General features: G+C 45.1%; 2 protein-coding genes across 4 annotated transcripts in view; one reads left to right on the top strand and one right to left on the bottom strand.

The window, feature by feature from the left end:
* Positions 1-11,179, top strand: part of lmf2a (lipase maturation factor 2a) — a 22,126-nt gene extending 10,947 nt beyond the window's left edge. Inside the window, exons 8-14 of the mRNA XM_063196541.1 lie at positions 5,620-5,725; positions 6,107-6,203; positions 6,753-6,935; positions 7,440-7,608; positions 8,130-8,241; positions 8,918-9,026; positions 9,452-11,179. Of these exons, the coding sequence (XP_063052611.1) occupies positions 5,620-5,725; positions 6,107-6,203; positions 6,753-6,935; positions 7,440-7,608; positions 8,130-8,241; positions 8,918-9,026; positions 9,452-10,033 (1,358 nt within the window). The 3' untranslated portion in view covers positions 10,034-11,179. The remainder of the gene's footprint in view (positions 1-5,619; positions 5,726-6,106; positions 6,204-6,752; positions 6,936-7,439; positions 7,609-8,129; positions 8,242-8,917; positions 9,027-9,451) is intronic.
* Positions 11,180-11,467: 288 nt separating this feature from the next.
* Positions 11,468-18,163, bottom strand: miox (myo-inositol oxygenase). Of its 3 annotated transcripts, XM_063196543.1 has the most exons (10): positions 17,955-18,163; positions 16,856-16,936; positions 16,479-16,559; positions 15,872-16,034; positions 15,112-15,179; positions 14,797-14,906; positions 14,555-14,622; positions 13,897-13,946; positions 12,793-12,905; positions 11,468-12,013 (listed from the first exon to the last, which is right to left on the bottom strand). In XM_063196543.1, the coding sequence occupies exons 1-10, from the start codon at positions 17,970-17,972 to the stop codon at positions 11,905-11,907; spliced, it is 861 nt and encodes a 286-aa protein (XP_063052613.1). In that variant the 5' UTR covers positions 17,973-18,163; the 3' UTR covers positions 11,468-11,904. The 3 variants fall into 3 exon arrangements, with proteins under 3 accessions (XP_063052613.1, XP_063052612.1, XP_063052614.1); XM_063196544.1 differs by lacking the exon at positions 13,897-13,946 and having other exon boundaries at positions 11,923-12,013; XM_063196542.1 differs by lacking the exon at positions 13,897-13,946 and having other exon boundaries at positions 11,468-12,905.
* Between the last annotated feature and the right edge of the window lie 1,837 nt (positions 18,164-20,000).

Raw genomic sequence — 20,000 nt, 5'->3', positions numbered from 1 at the left:
CCCATGTCAGCTCATATCCATACGTTTGTTTCTTAATACAAGGGACGGTTGGCAATCCAACAGCCATAGCATAGGCTATTAAATGCTGTAATGACAACAACCAATATTTTTTGTTTGATCGCTAACTTTATGCTTAGTAGTTTCGTGCAGTGCATGGAAATTATGCTTTCCCCATGAGGTGAAAAGAAACCGAAGCGGTCTTATACCTATTATTCTACTATACCTATTGAAAGGACAGTGCATGGCTGTCCAATTCCCGTATTCACACAACGTTGGCATAGGCCTATTAAACGTTAAATCCTCGCTTTGTTGGCGACTTTGTTGCATATGATTTGGCTGATCCGCATGTGCTGTTGCGATATGCCACTTCACTGTTTCGAGAGCTCGCGCACTGATGGTAAGCGAGCTGCGATTTTCAGGGCTCGCGCACTGATGGTAAGCGAGCGGCGATTTTCCCGGTAGAGTTGGCTTTTCACACTGACTGTCTGCTCGCGCTGCGGTCCGGTTGAAAATCCCTCCGACCAATGTTTTATTTGGAGTGTGTAGGCCCTATTTGAATGAAATATCACATTGTCTTTGCTGTTTTCGTGCTCAAATTGACTTGTAAGCAACTTTCGGGTCTTGGGAGAGAAGATAACGCGCGGGCACACATGCTGAGCGCTCGCCAGCCGAGGAAGATCTCATCCTCTCACCCAGGCTGTCTTTTTCGCTAGGCAACATGACTGATCAATGCACCAAACGCAGCCCAGGTGCCACTAGAAATTAGTATGTCCAAAACCTTGTGTGCCGACCAAAATTTGATAAAAAACTTTTAAACAATGTTTGGCACAGCCAGTGTCGTGCCGAAAAGCGAGTCCCTGCCAGAACAAGAGTGCCCTCATTGAAACCAATGTCATTTTTTGAGAGAAAAATATACTCATTTTTGCAGAATGAATTACATAATATATGAACTAAAATATGCTTATGAAATATTACTCGTCCTCCACTTAATATGAGCTATTTGACTGAAACTGCAACTTTTGTTATGACAATTAGGCTATTCGATTCCTTTATGGAAATAATAGCCTACTGAAATTGTAACCAGCTCTTTGTAGCCTAATTCTTCCAGAAGGAATGCAGATGCTTTATGGATATGCTTTCCATCCATGCACTCTCCGTGCAGGGGTGGTGGAAAGACACCAAACGTGCCATCACCATCCCCCCGGACCCACGAAACCCACTGCGCTCCGAAATTGAATTCCTTTTACTACTTTATTGCTATGTGTGCACGCATGTTCGATTTGCTGTAATAGGCTACGACCAGTAGCCTCGACGTGTCTGTCTTTTCTTTTCCTTCTTTCAATATTTAGTAGGCTAAAATATAATAAATAAATAGAAATAATTTGGTATCCATGTCTGGTTAGCGTCTGGGCATTTGTGGTCTTTACCTGGTTCTCCGCACCATCTTATGACAATGTTGAACAATGTTGAACAAAAAAAACGGATGCACACACGTCATACTCTTTTATTACCTCATATTGTTTTTATTGTATTGATTTTTAATTCTGTGTATAAACAAATAAACGTAGGCTAAACTTGAAATTTCAGCAAGAGTGTAAATTTATTTCACAAGTAGGCCTACAGAGTTTTAGTAGACAATGCCTACACAGCAGCCTTTACAAGTTGCCTAATGTAGGCTACACTGCAGATAAAGACAGCAGAAAACATCCTTTCTGCCCGGCTTAACCAGAATTGCGTTCCGTCCCTTTCGCTGTGTCTCCTGCGACTCGGCCTGTTGTTTGTGCAGTAGTGCGCTGTTTCCCTTCACCTACCAGTGGGCTCACCACCTAGATCGATGATTTGGTCGATGACTGTATCCAGGTGATCAATGTACCTGTAACAGAAGTAGTGCGTTGTAATTAGTCTTTAGGCTATTCTGTGTCTGCGAAGGGGGTACTTGGAAAGATGTTATTATTATAACAAATGTAGGCTATGGAGCAGTCACACCAGGACAGAGAAAGCGATATAGAACATGAATTAGGGGGTACTCATAGCACAACAAAGAGGTTTAGGGGACACCACAGTACATAAGACACAAAAGGTTGGGAAACACTGGCCTACAGCTTACCTATTGCAGCGCTCCCGTGTGAGCTTGGACGTCCATATTCTGCCTTGCATCTCTTGTGTGTGTGTGTGTGTGTGTGTGTGTGTGTGTGTGTGTGTGTGTGTGTGTGTGTGTGTGTGTGTGTGTGTGTGTGTGGTGTGTGTGTGTGTGTGTGTGTGTGTGTGTGTGTGTGTGTGTGTGTGTGTGTGTGTGTGTGTGTGTGTGCGCGCGCGCTCGTGAAAAAAAAACTCTTGGCCGCAAACTGTTAAACTCACACGGCTTGGAGGGGCGCTTACATACATTTCAACTGACTACAGTCTTCAACTGTGTGACGCTATGAATGTTTGTCTGTGGGGGAGGGGGTGATTAAACCCCTACACGCACACAAAAGAGCTCGTGGTGTGACAGGTTATCCAGCCTCCGAAGAAGGAGTCATAGTTCACAAGTGTCCACAAGCACTAATAATAATAATAATAATAAAAAAAAAACGTCTTTTTTATTTTATTTAATTGTAGGTAGGCCTATGCAAACTGGATTGGGAGATGGTGAATGAAAGACAGAAAAAAGTCGAGTTTAAATTCACATGGTGGTCTTGTTTAGGGCTCACACTTGTTATGTTGTTGTGTTATTATCAAATGCCCTATCAAATGCCCAATGCTAAATAAAACATGCAATTTGCTGACTGTATTTCTACTACTACTAAAACTTGGGGATGGACAAGCACGGAAGCACAAACACAGGCAGACGCTTGGAGGGGCGCTTACATAGATGTCAACTAACTACAGTCTTCAACTGTGTGACGGAGTGAATGTTTGTCTGTGGGGGAGGGGGTGATTAAACCCCCACACGCACACAAAAGAGCTCTCTCTCTCTCCAACAACACAAGAGGGAGTATTCGCATTGGACGCACTTGTTTAGTCCCTCACAATGTGTAGGGCCTATGCTTGGTTGCCATATTAAAATCAGGTTTTAAGAAGAGCACACACAATCGAATCGAAAGTAGCCTATAGCCAAATATTTTAATAAAATTCGGGCGGTTGGTTGAATCATTCAAATAGCCTAATTAAAAATAGCCTATATAGTAGCCTATATAGGCTTACCACCAACAAAAATTATGAAATAATGAAAACAAATTATACTCTGTAGCCGCCTTAACAATAGAAGTAATTAGGCCTATTAATGAATTCGTTTGCAAAAAAAAAATAGGCCTAAGCAAAAAAAAAAAGAATTTCACACTTATCTTAACATTTATCATACTGTCACAGGTGGGGGGTGCGCGTTTGACAGCGGCACCCCCACTTAATACCAACTACCCCGAGGAGCATTGTACACATCAGGAAACACCAAGACAACAAAGTCATTTAAATCAAGTATTTATTTTCTATTTGGAGACATAGTTCTGTATGCATGTGTGTGTGTGTGTGTGTGCGCGCGTGTGTGGATGTGTAACCAGTTCTCTGTCCGCGGGGTCCTTAATGGTCCAATGTCTCTGATCAGCACCTCAAACCTCTCACTCGGTCCGTGCGCATCGTAGCCTCCCACAGGTTGGGCAGGGCCACCTGGCTCGTCTGGGCACGCGGAGGCGGATCAGCTGGTGGAGAAGGGTAAACAGGCTTCCAGTCTCTGAATTCGTATGAATAACGCACAGGGGGATGCTAACTCCCATCACCAATTGTGAATAAAATAGGCCTACACAGCACGAGTAACTAAGCTACTTATTTAAAGGAGCACACGTGAGCAGCACAGCAACCAACACAGCACACATAAAACGATGGTGTAGGGGTGGCCATCCTCGCTGTTCAAAAAGTCTTTTCCGATCGTGCATTCGCTGGGTCCGGGAGTGAGAGAGTGAGTGAGTGACAGACAGAGCGGGCCAGGGGCAGCGCACACAGCGGGGAGGAGGCTTCAAGGTGAAGGCTATGGTGACCAGGCGTGGCACTTAACTTCGGTGGTGAGCGTCCTCCACCACCAGCTTTCCAACGCAACCTCTTCGTGACTCTGGCCGCAAACCTCGTTCAGGCAATATGCCGTCCGCGCCATTCGTAGTCGTCTGTTGCTTGTGTCGTCCAAAGGACCGAACGCGTGCCCCATCTTCTCCTGGCCCCATCCGGATACCGGCGTGCAGCTCACCCCCCTCCCAAGGCTGCCCCCCGGCCGCGGTAGTCTCTCCGACCCTTCTCTCGTGCGGTAGCTGTGCGTCTCGTCCTCCTCCGGATCCTCCTCGCCATCTTGCCACCTGCATTCAAAAAGCCCATACCCACCCCGTACACCCAATCACCTTTCTCCCTCTTCCCATTGGCACCTGCAAACATTTGCAATCAGTGAGAATAACAGTTAGTCCAAGTTTGTCACCCCCGTGACAATACGACTGCTGTGTTTTTTTGTTTTTTTTTCAAAAAGGCAGTGCACAGCCTTTTGTGACACGTCGTGGTGTGACAGGTTATCCAGCCTCCAAAGAAGCAGTCATAAGTGTTCACAATCCGTTCCTGGCATGAATGCAGAATAATAAAAACAAAACACCGTCGACTGGCAGTCTTGTTTAGGGCTCGCGCGTGTGTTATTATCAAATGCCCAATGTTACGTGCAACACAATGTCGTCGCCAAATTTAAAATTCGATCTCTCTCATGCTGGCGTTACGGGACACACTTAATTACAATGGTGTTCCTGTCTGATTGAGTCGGTTTTAATTGTCTTTACCGGTTCAAATTGTAGTAGGTATGCAAACTCTGTATCCTGAGGATAGGCCTACCCGTTCCTGGCTTGAATAGTGCTGAAATAAGTTAGAGACGGATTGGGAGACGGTGAATGCAAGACAGAAAAAAGTCGAGTTTAAATTCACATTGTGGTCTTGTTTAGGGCTCACACTTGTGTTATTATCAAATGCCCTATCAAATGCCCAATGCTAAATAAAACATGCAATTTGCTGACTGTATTTCTACTACTACTAAAACTGGGGGACGGGCAAGGACGGAAGCACAAACAGACCACAGACACAGGCAGACGCTGCTCTGCAAAAGCGGTGCTATACTGCCCCCCGCATTCCGAATGGCCACAGGGTGTAATGATCACGGTACGCTGCCGCGGCCCGGCACGGTAATGAGCAGATTGAAGTTACACCATCTGTAAATGAGTCACTAGTTAGCAAAGGGTGACACTCCCATTTTGGCTGATGTACCCAGCGTTGTGGCGTAAAAAACTGAAGAACTTCTTGAGAAAAAACTGACTTTACATACCGCAGGAGACGTATTCACTCTTGTATTGACTAGTGTTACGCCAGGACGAAAAACATTCAAATGGCGAGAAGAGGTTAACAGAATTTGTATGACAGAGTTTGATACGGGTATGTCAGCGGGCACTGCACAAACTCGCACAAACTGTAGAGTGCGTGTGCGTGTGCGTGTGCGTGTGCGTGTGCGTGTGTGTGTGTGTGTGTGTGTGTGTGTGTGTGTGTGTGTGTGTGTGTGTGTGTGTGTGTGTGTACGTGTGCGTGTGCGTGTGCGTGTGTGTGTGTGTGTGTGTGTGTGTGTTTTTGCAGCCTTCACGTATCACCAGTTCATGGCTATGCTGAAGGACATGATGCTGCCCAGTATCTGGATCGGAGTGCTGTCCCTCACCTGGGAGATCCTCAGAGCCATGTTCAAGTGAGACAACACCTTCATATTACACACACACACACACACACACACACACACACACACACACACACACACACAAACTAGTCTCAAACTACTCATTCCTGTTTGGTGTTCTCTATCCCAGCCCTGTTTTCTTTCTTGTGTGTGTGTGCGTGTGTGTGTGCGTGCACGTGTGAGCGTTCAATAGGAGTCACTTATTTTCTCCCCCTCTGTGCTCATACCATGAGACTTTCATGACACATCCGAGGTCCTCCAATCAATGGAGGCTGCCCGGATCTTGCAAGGAAACATCGTACCAAATCACTGTACATCCTACTGTATGGTACTGGGCTCACAGGTGTGTGTGTGTGTAACTAATGCCTCTGTATTGGTCATCATCTCCTGCAGGGCTGCGTGTATGAGGGGCATCCTGCTGCGGCTCTGGAGCACCACCCAGTGGGGAGTCATGGCAGCTGCAGCTGTTGGCGTGTTTGCCATCAGCCTGGTCAGTATTAACTCATCAAGAATTGGTGTATGTGTGCGTGTCCTGTCTCAGAACATGTTACGGTACAGAACATGAATAATCCACAATGCATTTGGCATGTATAACACCACAAGTCAGTACCTAGCACAATGTCTGTGCAATGCTGAGTTGGTGTGGTAGCCTCTTACTGCAGATGGTCCCATCGATGGGGCTATTCAGTCTTTGCTGAAAACACTCCATACATTAAAACAACATTGCTATGACAAGGAGTCTTGGGTAACAGATTAAGACTAGGTCCTTACCATTTTGGCGGCACTGGTTACGTTCACATGAGACATGAGACATAATTACAGTAAATCACTTTTATTCTCAATAAAACTTAATTCCGCTTTGAAAATGTTGTGTTAACACTTCACAATTTGTAATTAAATGAAAGATCAAAGTAAACTCGGCAAATTATTGAATTCGAACTTAAATACGTCATGTTAACATAGCCAATAAGGTTATGAGAAAGGCTCTGCGTTAAGGGGTTAATTCTATGTGTTGCCTGCGTGTGTGCGTGCGTCCCAGGTGCCCTTCACGTTCCTGGACTACGAGGCCAACAATGCGCTGTGGCCGGGCGTGAGGCGGGCGTTTGAGGTGACGGACCGCTACCAGCTGGCCAACTCCTACGGCCTCTTCCGCAGGATGACCGGCGTCGGGGGCCGCCCAGAGGTCGTCATCGAGGGCAGCTACGACCGCAACACATGGACGGTGAGAGCAGCAACATGTACACAAACATGCATGCAGAGACATGAATGCAATGTTTTTTTAGCGGACGACAGGTGGTACAACCAATGCCCATAAATTAATGAATAACTGGTTATTAAGGTGCAAGCAATGTATATACTTCTTTCATAGTTCAGTAAAAAACATTTAATCCATACAGTTGTGACATTGGACGTGGCTGCACCACCCTCATGTCTATTACAAATCAGAAATGACTCACATACAGGCATACAATTGCATTTGTATACTTTGTACATGAATGTGTTGTCAAGGGGTGTAACAAAACAAAAGTACTATCTTTCTCTAACTCCCTTTGGTCTTAGACGACCTTTTGAATAAGAGGTAAACTTGTGTATATGAACCTCAATGTGTATAAATGAGATGGTTGTGACAATGCTCTCTTCTTCCTTCTTCTTCTTCTTCTTCCCTTTCTCTCCCTCCGTCTTTTCATTTCCCTCCTCTCTCTTGTTCCATGCCTCCCTCCTGTAGGAGATTGAGTTCATGTATAAGCCAGGCAACACTAGTGCGTCTCCGGCCTTCGTGACGCCCCACCAGCCCCGGCTGGACTGGCAGATGTGGTTCGCCGCCCTGGGCCCCTACAACCAGAGCCCCTGGTTCACCAGCCTCGTCTACAGACTACTGCAGGGCAAGAAGGATGGTGAGTGAGTGTAGGTGTATGTACAGTATGAACTATCCTACCACCAAGAGGGCAGGTGCCCTGGCCTTATAACACGTTCATGACATTTTTGGGAAAAGATACTATAAAAACCTAACTATCTCAGCCTCTCAAGCACACACAGTAATGAAGCTATGACCCTCATCCTACATTTGAACATGCTCACTCAGCTGTAACAAACCAATTAAAAAAAAAAATGATATCTCAAATTTAAAGCCAAAAGCTGAGTAATGCAGCTTCCGGCGCTAGGGTCAATGTTGCGTCGCGCTATCCAATCCGGCATCAATGAGTTTAATACAGACTGTGGGGATAAATGGATACCAGTGTATGTGTGTATATGTGTATAATGCTTGAGGAAGGATGCGATTGATGCACTGTTCTTTAGTATGATCAAGACCGGCAGCTGCAGGTGTGTGTGGAGCCACATCCGAGACAAGAAGTTGGGTGTGTGACCGTCGAAGAGACAAGCTGCCAACTGACTGCATTTGTTTTGTCTCCTTCAGTGATCCGTCTGATCCAGAGTGATGAGTCCAAGTACCCGTTTAAGGACAAGCCCCCCACCTACCTGAGAGCTCTCCGTTACAAGTACTGGTTCACCGAGCCCAAGGAGGACGGGTGAGCTCACCGATGACTTTAACCGCACCCTTCAGCGGCCAGAGATTGGCCTATTGGGCCACAAACACTGAACCACAGATTTTACAGTGCAAGACACTTTTTTCTGTTGTTTATCATTGAAAGGAAGCGTATTACTGTGCTAATTATCAGCGCAAAGCAGGAAGATTTTCCACCTGTCCTCCTCGAGTGGATTGAGTTGAAAAAAGATAGTAGAAAATACGCTTCACATCAAGGGCTGATTTCCTGATTGACAGCATTTGAGTTCTCGGTGGACTTAAAATGGAAAATCTGCATTCGGAGTGATGGCATCCAAAATATCAGTTCGAAGCGTTTGGTGTGATGGTGGCCTAACTCTGTATGTATGGGTGCATCCCAATATGTGTCCTTGCCTCCTCCACTTGGGCTTGTCTCCTCGTCCCGCCTCCTGGCCCCTCCTCCGTGGAGAAAACGATAAAGTTTCCCAGCTGTCAGCCTCGCCACAACAACTTTTGAGGGACTGTTTTTCATTCACCATCCCAATTGCAAATGAGAAAAAGACTTTACAATTGAGCTTTTGCAAGATATTGAAATATAATGCTGTTGTCAGTGATGTCATCATGACGAGAAGCAAGTGGAGGAGGCAAGTGGAGGAGGCAAGGTCACATATTGGGATGCACCCTATGTGTGTGTGTTGCAGGTCGTACCCCGAGCGCTGGTGGAGGAGGGTGTATGCAGAGGAGTTCTACCCCATAGTGCAGATGGGAGACCATTTCCTGGAGAACATGCTGAGTCAACATGGCCTTAAGGTGACCTACTGCAGTGTGTGTGTACTGTATGTGTGCCAACGTTTGGGCCTGTGTGTGTCTCTGTGCATACTCTACGTATGATGATAAATGTTTTTATCGATTTGATTCGATGCTACGACTGGTTGACCATTGAGCTGTCAGAATGGAACCCTACATTTCCCCTCCCTTCGCTTTCCTCATTTTGCCTCCATGTGTCCCTGGCGTAACTCCCTTTCATTTGGAATGTTATGATGTAAAACCTTTTAGATCAGTGGATGACTTTGTGTGTGTGTTGTTGTGTACACGTGTGCATGTTTCACTCTCCCTTTTTTTTTTTTTTTAAGTCAATGTTTATTTATTGAACTTCTTTTCCAAGTGTATACCAAACAATCAACATGAAGGATTGAATACAAAACATGTGTCCCTCTCTGCCTCCATCTCCACAGGACAAGGCCCCAGCGCGCCGCTCCTCTAAGGCCCTGCTCCCCCAGGTCCTGGCAGGTGTGCGGGAGAGCGTGTGTGCGCTGCCGGGACCCGTCTTCGTCTGGTCTCTGGCCGTCGCCGTGGCTGGAGCGTGTCTGCTCAAACACCTGCTGTCACACAAGCGCACACACTCCCACACACACTCAACACAGCCACAGGAGAACAGCAGACAGCCTCCACCAGCACACACGCAGGAGGAACAGGTGGAGGAAGAGGAGGAGAGCGAGGAAGGAGAGAGTGATGAAGAGGAGGATGAGGAGGCAGAGCGAGATTTAAAAGGAGGAGGGGATAGAAAAGAAGAGGAGAGGGAAAAAGATGAGCAAGAGGAAAGCAAGCTGGAAAAAGAGGAGGATGAAAGACAGGAGGTGGTGGAGGAGAAGAATGCTGATACTGCTGCTGATGATGAGGATGAGCTGAGCAATGCAGAGGAAGTCAAAGAAGAAGAAGAAGAGGAGGAGGAGGAGAAGGAAGAACAGGAAGAGGAGGGGCTTCATAAGGAGGGACAGGAAGTCAACGGTGATGACTCATTAAGGAAGGGGAAATAGGTCTGACATAGAGATGGAACGTTAGACTGGAGGTGACCCCGTCCCCTCTTTTCATGGCAATCCTGGCAGCCATAACTTAAGGGTAGATCTGAGTAATGTTATTGAATGGAGAAGGGGGCTCTCCTCTGTCAAAAAATGGCTGAAGATTGTGAAAATTTCACAATAGAAGTTGAAGAGTGCTCCTAAATATCTACCAAACTGATATGAATTGATTTTAAAATGTATTTTGTTGACTCGTATGATTTAAGTAGATATTTATCTTGACAATTCAAATCTGGTCCTTGCTTAATCTGTCACTTCATATTCACACAGCTTTAGTCTATTTAGATTAGGGCGTGTTCTCCATTGATTTGCATTGACTTGCATAAAGTTACTCTACTCTTGACTGACAGCTGCTCTTGCCGTTTTCCAGTGGTGTTGCAGTTTGCCGTGTCACCTCTAGTCTCATGTTCAACCGCTACGGATTCTCACCTATGATGCCACTTCATTTCCTTACGGAGTGCTTTTGCTGCCTGTCTTATTTACACATACACACGCAGACACACACACACACACACACACACAGACACACATTCAATACGTACACACACATGCACTCACACTTCTGGAACAATGATGGTTTTGCTCTTCATCGACGCTGCACCGTGTATCCATAAACATGTGCCCACCTTTTGCAAACTTTACACGCACACACACGCATACACACATACACACACAGCAACACGCGTGCATTCCTATTGAACTTCTATACCTCCTATGCTATCCTGTCTCAACTTCGCAGGTGGCTTTTTTTCACAGGCTTCGTTGACCAGTCACTGTTACTTCTTATTTATGGATGTTTTGTCGTTTATGTTTTTGTATGTATGTTTATTTTTGTGTGTGTTTGTTAGTGTAAGTTGAATGTGTTCCCGCTACAGCCTTTAATCTTAACGCTTTCACACAACCTTGACTTTAGAACTTTGCTCTTGTTTGTTTTTTGCCCCATGTTTTTTTGTTCTTTTGCATGTGTGTGTGAGAGAGTGTGGGAGAGAGAGAGTTTGTGTGAGTGTCTGCATTGGTCTATTTGCCAAGCTTATAGATAAAGAAAAGAAACATTTTTTGTGACGTTTTTTCAAGATTTATAATAAAAGACAATCATCACGGTGACATGCTTTTCCTCATCCTTGTACATCTTTTGGCAGTGTCATAACATTCATAATAGCATGTACTGCTGCATAACTGTCAACAGTCAACATTCATTCAACACTCGTATAATATTCAATCCACATTCAGTCTTTATAATAATCATCTTTTAACATTCAGGGCATTTACAGGAGTCATTCATGAATTCATGAAATTGATTAATCAATTGTTATCCTCACGAAAAAATCATTATCTACAGAAGAAGAGAGGCAGGCTGTTGGTGTGTTGAATCAGTATGAGTGACATTCTTATGAGTGATATTTAAGAACGTGGAATTGGTGCCATGGAGATCAACTGATCAGTTGACGAACGTGATTAATCACATTTGCTTTGTGGTTGATGAATGCGGTTGATCACACATTTGTTTTCTGAGTGTGGGTGAAGGTGTATTTTGTAAGTCCCGTGCAACTGTGTGAGTGAGATGTATTGGCATATGTTTCTAGCACCAGTGCCAGCTTGTGTGCATTAAAGGAACAGTCCGTCATTTTTGGAAGTGTGCTCATCAGCACACAGCCTCCTTGGCGCCCCCTAGTGGCAGGCCATGGCATATACACAGCAGCAATTCAAACAAACGACAAACTCAGACGTTCACATAAACTCCTTTGGCGGCGGTCATTATTGAACTCAAGGGGAGGTGTAAAATGGACATTTCCAAAAATGCTGGTCTGTTCCCTCCAGAGTGTATTGGTTCACCACTGCATTACCCCTGGGCAGTATTTATCAATGAGGGACTGGTAGTACGGCCTGAGGGAGTCCACGTCAGGCAGCTCCTCGCTCTTGGTGTACAGGTCAAACTTACTGTGGAAACAGCACACACAAACACACAGTCTCTTACTGTGGAAACAGCACACACAAACACACAGTCTCTTACTGTGGAAACAGCACACACAAACACACAGTCTCTTACTGTGGAAACAGCACACACAAACACACAGTCTCTTACTGTGGAAACAGCACACACAAACACACAGTCTCTTACTGTGGAAACAGCACACACAAACACACAGTCTCTTACTGTGGAAACAGCACACACAAACACACAGTCTCTTACTGTGGAAACAGCACACACAAACACACAGTCTCTTACTGTGGAAACAGCACACACAAACACACAGTCTCTTACTGTGGAAACAGCACACACAAACACACAGTCTCTTACTGTGGAAACAGCACACACAAACACACAGTCTCTTACTGTGGAAACAGCACACACAAACACACAGTCTCAGTACAGCATGATGTGGGCTTGCCAAAACGTTGCAATCAGCAGAACATCTTCCACTAGTTGGCGCACCCCTGCAGACAGCGAGTGGAAAAAGCTGTTGGTAAGCTGAGCTCGCACAAAATAAAATCCACCTCTCTCCGTGCTGTGACAGATCTTGTTTTGTGCCACATGTGTGTGTGCCATCAGTGTGTGTGTGTGTGTGTGTGTGCATTGTGCATGTGTGTGCATGTGTGTGCATGCGCGCGCATGTGCAGGGAAGCCGACAGGACAAACAGGCATGTTGGCCGGGGTCCAGGGAGAGAGGGGCCCCAAGATTGGGTCCCCATAGCAGTGTGGGTGTGTGTGTGCTTACTTGAACTCTTTGACCCAGGGCAGCATACTGGTGTCCTTGTCGTTGCAGAGGTTTGAGTAGTTGTTTCCGGAGTGCCAGGGGTAGAACGAGTGGAAACGGATCATATACAGACCCTACAACACCACACAGACAGACAGACAGACAGGTGAAACCCATTAGAGAATGGTAAACAAAAGCAAAATATGGGAAAACACATGAGTGTGCATGAGTGGCATAATGAAGTGTTAATACATACAGGCTGGGTTGCACCAACATAGCTTAACCCATTGATGCCTGATGTTGCGTTGCGCAACATTGGCCCTGGCGCCTGGAGCTGCAGTACGCAACATTCAGGCTCATGAGATTTGAGACAACTCAATTAAAAATCTCTGTTTGTTTGAGATGAATGAACACATTCTAATGAAAGATGAGGGTCTGAGCATTTAAATGCAACGTAGTGCATATTTTTATGTGTGTCAGAAGCCGAGATATTTAGGTTTTTATAGGCTGACGGCAGCTTTTCTTAAAAAGGGCTCAGGCATTCAGCACCCTTTTTTGCAAGTGCTTTAGGCGTCAGTGGGTTAAATTAAACCTTGTTTAGGCCTAAATGGAATTTTGTAAACCCATGTTTCAACTGGGTTTAAATGTATCTTATATGGGTTGCACATTTTAGATTTAAACCTGGATAACCTAAAATAGTTTAATCAGGCATTGAAATAAACTTTCATATGTTCATCAGCCGCCATTGATGGGTATGGTCAAATGTATGCCAAGAACCAGATGAGGGTCGGACTGTGTGTGTGTGTGTGTGTGTGTGTGTGTGTGCGTGCGTGCGTGCGTGTGTGTGCTCGCGTGTGTGGTTGTGTGTTTGCGTTGTTATGTATGGGGTGTGTTAGGGGTGTGTGTTTGCAGTTCAGAATGGGATGTGACCATGCTGTGCTTTTGCGTGCGAAAGGTCATTGCCCTGTTCTCCCATTCAGACCGTCCTGATGACCTACAGACAGGCCATTACTCTCTGTGTGTGTGTGTGTGTGTGTGTGTGTGTGTGTGTGTGTGTGTGTGTGTGTGTGTGTGTGTGTGTGTGTGTGTGTGTGTGTGTGTGTGTGTGTGTGTGTGTGTACTCACCTCTTCTGGAATGGTGCACTTATTATACTTCATCACCTGGTATAGATACTCTGCAATATTAGATCCATATCAGTATGGTCAGAGGTGTACAATTTATTTACGCCTGTACACACTACACAACTGATTTTATTACTTAACAAATCTACTGACCAGCTCTCTATCTGTCTTTGTGAGCTCAGTTAGATATTTTAGGTGTGGAAGAAAAAACTATTCATATTAAGTTATATTAAACTACAATTCAAGCATAGTAAAGATAAGGAGTTTATGCTAATAATCTAAACAAAATACACTGTCACACTCTCAGTCAGTCCACCATCTGTCTGGCCAGGGGTGCTGACAGCATTGGTCAGGCCTGGGGCAAGGTCATCTGAAAAGCCCCACCACCCAATACATAAAATATAATGAGGACCCAATTCTGGGCCCCCTTCCTGCCGGGGCCTGGGACAACTGACTGAGAAAAAGTTTTATCGTTATGTTGGCTATTGTGGTTACTGTAAATTAGACATCTGTAAAATGGGACAAAGTTTGGCCATAATGTTTTGCCACAAGATGTTGTTATGAAGTCCATTTTGACAAAATACATAGTTACTGCACTTTGCCTTTGTAGGGCAGTACACACACTCCCACATAATAGCTCTTAACTCTTCAGTTGACTCACCGTCATGTCCCCAAGACATCAGCACGTTCTCCAGACCACAGTTTGGCTTGTAGATGCCACACTCAGTGCTACACACACAAGATGAAGCAGACGGAGACACACATTAAACACAACAAAGAGCTTCACAAACGTGTGTGTGTGTGTGTGTGTGTGTGTGTGTGTGTGTGTGTGTGTGTGTGTGTGTGTGTGTGTGTGTGTGTGTGTGTGTGTGTGTGTGTGTGTGTGTGTGTGTGTGTGTTTACCTGAGCACAGGATCATTGAGGTCAGGGTTTTCTTTAAAAGTTGTGTCTCTGAAGACGATGGAGTCTTGGAATTTGCAGCCAACCGGGAATGTGTCACCAACTACAGCCCACTGTTCCCAGAGAGAGAAAGAGAGAGAGAGAGAGAGAGAGAGAGAGAGAGAGAGAGAGAGAGAGAGAGAGAGAGAGAGAGAGAGTTGGGGTGAGAATGAATGAATACAACAGCTGGCTCGCTCTAAGTGTGTGTGTGTGTGTGTGTGTGTGTGTCTGTGTGTGGGCGTGGGCATGTGCATGTTTGTCCATGGGGACATCAATTACCTGAGGCTCGCCCCACAGGGCCATCATTTTGCCCACATCATGAATGAGGCCGACCAGCTGGAACCAGTCTGGAGAAAAATAAACACACTATCGTCACGTGACATTCTGGCATATCTACCATCATTGGTGCTATTCAGCATTTTTTCCAGAAAGACATTACAGTCCTGTGTTCAGATATGCCTCCTTAGGGCAGTCATGGGTGAGCGGTTAGGGCGTCAGACTTGCATCCCAGAGGTTGCCGGTTCGACTCCCGACCCGCCAGGTTGGTGGGGGGAGTAATCAACCAGTGCTCTCCCCCATCCTCCTCCATGACTGAGGTACCCTGAGCATGGTACCGTCCCACCGCACTGCTCCCCATGGGGTGCCACTGAGGGCTGCCCCCTTGCACGGGTGAGGCATAAATGCAATTTCGTTGTGTGCAGTGTTCACTTGTGTGCTGTGGAGTGCTGTGTCACAATGACAATGGGAGTTGGAGTTTCCCAATGGTCTTTCACCTTGAAATTGAGGATCCCCAGCCCAACTGTAGAAAGTTTGTGTGAACTTGTAAGCCATGTGGTGCTATGAGCCCCCTGGGTGATTCTGAGCTAGGCACTTACAGTATGTGGCAACAGTGAAAGTGAGTGGTAGCTACTGTTAAGAAGGCAGTGCCTACCACATTATTTGGATGTAGCCCCATTGCTTAACAGCACCCTTGACCACCCACCACCCCGTCCCATCTCAGTTCATGACCCCAAAGTGACCCCTGCGACCCCCAGCTGACCTTTGTCAGGGTGCTGGGTGCGGATGCCCTCTGCGGTCTGGAAGGCGTGGAAGGAGTTGGGGAAGTCCACGTCGGGGTCGGACTCGTCCACCAGTTGATCCAGAGAGTCTATGGCCTCCATCATGGTCATCTTAGCATGGCTACAGCCACTCCACTCCGCATGCTACAGGAGACAAGCGGCCAAGGCAGAGGGAGAAGGGGACCAGAAATAAGAAGACGGCAGTTCATTTATTTTTCTGTGTTTGTTCATTATTTGACTATGGAATCAAGGTGGGGAATTTGCAACTGGGCTATTTGGGAAAATATATAGGAAATCTGTGTTTTGCATGCATATCTACAAACGTAAATAAATAAAACTATAAATCAAGATTGAGGATCGTGTTAAAGATTAGATCATGCATGTGCTGCTGCCAGTAACACCTTATAAACAACACACGGTGGTCACGGTAACTGATGTACTCAGGGATGTAATTGCTCTTGAATGAGACCTGCTGTTTCCTAAGACCTTTGCATACCATCGGCAAACCATTAACTACTGCCCTCTTAAACCAGGACGCCACAGTGTGTGTGGGAATTTGTCACAAATATTAGGGCAGGAGTTACTGACCTTCCGTTTGACAAAATCCAAGGTCTGGTGTGTGTGCATGAGCTTGTACGTGTTTTGCACCCGGTCAAACAGTTCACCGTCCTAGGAAGCAGACACACACACACACACACACACACACAGACACACACACACACACACACACACACACACACACACACACACACACACACACACACACACACACACACACACACACACACACACACACACACACACACAGACACAGAGAGAGAGAGAGAGAGAGAGCGCGAGAGAGAGAGAGAGAGAGAGCGCGAGAGAGAAAGAGCAATAGCAGCAATAGTACAGGGTTAGTGTGACTTCAAACCTGTTTACCCCAAGCAATATACAGAGGAGGGTTTTTTTTGCGTGTTTTGTACCTCAAAGTTGCGGAACTCCGTCTGGTCCTTGCTGGTTGCTGGCTGGTGTTCTGGCCTGTAGGCCAGTGATGGATCTGGACCCTGTACCAGAGAGGAGGGGAAATGGCAACACTTTAGAATAACTACTCACAATACAACATCAATGACGTTTTTCTTAACTATTAATTAATTGTCAACAGAAAGCAGAATACATTTATTACTTTGTTTACAAATGGTTTAGGGCCTATTGAAGCCCTTCCATTGCTCTGTAGACCATTAACTCCTAACGATTACTTTGTCTTCGACATTTGCTGGTTAAAAAAGTGGAAAACTTAAAAGTAAACGAGAACGTGACTTAAGGAAATGTCAAAGCTTCAGGATCTACGTTAACTCAAAACATTGGCTCTCCGGAAAACCTTGACCCTGTAAGACACAGCCCCTGTTATAAATTAGCTGTTACCAGAATGGCATTGACCAAGTCATAAGGTAGTAATGGCCCTGTGCACTCATGTGGTGTAGTACTATGGTCATTTTTTTGGTGGCTGTTACAGCTTTCCACTGGTGGAACGGCATGCGCTAAGGGTCTATGTGCATAGCGATTACTCTTTTTGCATATCTGCCAGTCCTATACAACACAAGATTACCCTTACAACACATTTATGTCATCAATAATCTGTGCATTTCAAATATTTTTCATTGTTCATTGTCTCACATAAGGAAATTCCATAATGAAGAGCACATTTGGAAATAATAGAGAATCGACACTATATGTGCAAAGAAACAACACTTGCTTGAAGTTAAAACTGGCTTTTGAGTCAGTTTTGATGCAGAGACTGCATAGACATAGGTTTGACTGTTAAAATCAGCACAGATACAACAGATGAAAAATGCATTTTCATGTAATTTTGAGTTTGCTAGGTCTACATTCACCATAATGAGACAAAGTGCACTAAACTGCATCTCATGTAGTGTGGGTTAGATACACACAAAAGCTGTGGATGTGCGAAATGTTGGGTTTACATAAGGAATTTCTCACATTTGTCTTTAAAACACACTTTCAAACTGGATTCATTCTGCGGACACAAACTCTGCAGCACATAATTGCATAAAGACACCTTACCAGATTGATGACGCGCATGTTGAAAAACTGTAGGATGGAAATCAATAGCCCCTTTTTTCCGTCTGTTTTTTTCTGTGTCCTCCTTTCTGCCCTCTTAAATCATGGTCCTGTATTACGACACTGGGTGGTCACACATACGTAGACTCCCACACCCCCAAACTATTTGTGTGTGTAGTGCGTGTCTGTGTGTGCTTGTGTGCGTGCATTCTTGTGTTTGTGTGATTGTGTGCATAGTGCGTGTCTGTGTGTGCTTTTATGCGTGCATGTTTGTGTTTGTGTGTATGTGTGTGTGTGTGTGTTTGGGGGGGGTGTAGCATCGCTCTGATTCAGGAAGAGGATTTGCTGTGTGTATCAGTCTTGGCCTGTAAGTTTTTAACCAAACACACACACAAAGACACAGGTAGGCACATTTTGACCAAAACCTGCCTCAAACCAGATCTGCTCCTAATCACAGTGACTCAGCACACAAACAGCAAAGTTCCAACTCACACAAGCACATGCCTGCACACCCGCACACACACATGTACGTCAATCAAATAGGTAACTTCTGTTAAATACTGCCAACAAAACTAATAATTTCAATTAGAAAAGCAAGACTGATTTGCCATCCATACAGTAAGTTCCTCCAACCCCGCTTTCCAATCAATAGACTTTCACTTTTAGCCAATCAAGTCGGTGGTTGGTCTCGCTGGACAGATGCTGTATTTTCTTAGACTGGCCCAATATTTTAAGGGGGCCATAAAAAAATGTCTGGGCCATGTTTTTGGTCCCAGCCTAGTCCATGGTCTCAACACATTACCAAAGTGCAATGGAAGGCACGCACATCCAACAGAATAGCATCAGCAGGTGCCAAATTTAAAAAAGTAGAAGGGGACAGAAGGACTTACTTTATTGGGAGCAACTTTTCAATCATAGATCTTCTTCAGAAGTCAGAACTAGATTGCATTCTCGCAGAAAATGCTGAAAACAGGCTTGCCTTTTGGGCCAGAGCAGAGCAGTTATATGTTTAATAGCTACATAGATCAGTGCCTTGCTTAGGCTTAAAACCAAACAACTATTGTGAAAACAAAGCTAAAAAAATTCAGCCATCTTGAAAGTGTTGGCCACCAAAATCTAAATAGTTCATGAACCTACCCTTGAGCGTTATCACACCGAATCTAGGACAAATCCATCCATCCGGTCAGAAGTTATGGGCTAAACAAAAATTCGGCCATCTTGAATTCAGCAATCTTGAAAGTGTTGGAGCCCCGCGCTTCGGGGATATACTAAATAACATACTTGTTATTTTAACTTGGCCAAGGAACACTGTATATAATTAAATCTGAAAATCAATTTGGGTCAGAGTGGGATTTGAACTCAAACTCTCAATCTTCAAACCAACACCTTAGCCACTGAACCAAAGCCACTGGCTGTCACAAGCATTCCAGCAAGACATTTCGTACAAGTGCTGTACAGTAGGGTTCTAGAATCCTATGCAGGTGGTCGTTAAGAATGGAGTGTTCAGAAACTGACAGTTAGGAATGGAACCCTTATTTGGCAACACCTGTTGTCTGTACCCAACGGGTTCCGCCTGCCTGATCCGTTCCTTTTGCACACTGCACATGCGCAGTATGACGTATACGGAAGGGAAATTGCCTGATCTGTTCCGTTATTTTTTTTACTTTGTCGTTTTAAGTGTTTATTTTGCAGGATGAAGTTTGAGTTTTAAACTATCTGTTTTATAATAATACAGGCCGTCACAGAAACGCTAAATAAGGTCACCAACTGGCCAGTTAACCAACTAACTATTCAGAGCACAATATTATGTTATTTACAGCGACAAACGGCATTTGATGTGAAACAACGATATAAAGTAAGGTATAATATAAATATATAACATCTCTCTTTGTGTTGATGTTCTGGCGGCTGCAAAATAAACATTTAAAACGTGAAAGTCATTAGGGAACGGATCAGGCAGGCGGAACGCGTTGGGCACCTACACCTGTTCTGATTCTGTCTATGGTGGTCCTAAAGCAGACTTCTGAATCATTAGGCTACAGCTGTTCT

This window comes from Engraulis encrasicolus, chromosome 4 (assembly GCF_034702125.1).
Source record: "Engraulis encrasicolus isolate BLACKSEA-1 chromosome 4, IST_EnEncr_1.0, whole genome shotgun sequence".
In the NCBI taxonomy this organism is placed as follows: domain Eukaryota; kingdom Metazoa; phylum Chordata; class Actinopteri; order Clupeiformes; family Engraulidae; genus Engraulis; species Engraulis encrasicolus.
Note: the sequence above shows the minus strand (reverse complement) of the source record. Positions and strands in the feature narration are given on the sequence as shown.

What these genes read in the sequence shown, in the direction of transcription:
- miox (XM_063196542.1), bottom strand. An exon ending in CGGAGTTCCGCAACTTTGAG is followed by an intron (nt 16,560 to 16,855) that starts GTACAAAACACG and finishes TCTGCTTCCTAG; the next exon opens with GACGGTGAACTGTTTGACCG. An exon ending in TGGATTTTGTCAAACGGAAG is followed by an intron (nt 16,035 to 16,478) that starts GTCAGTAACTCC and finishes TGTCTCCTGTAG; the next exon opens with CATGCGGAGTGGAGTGGCTG.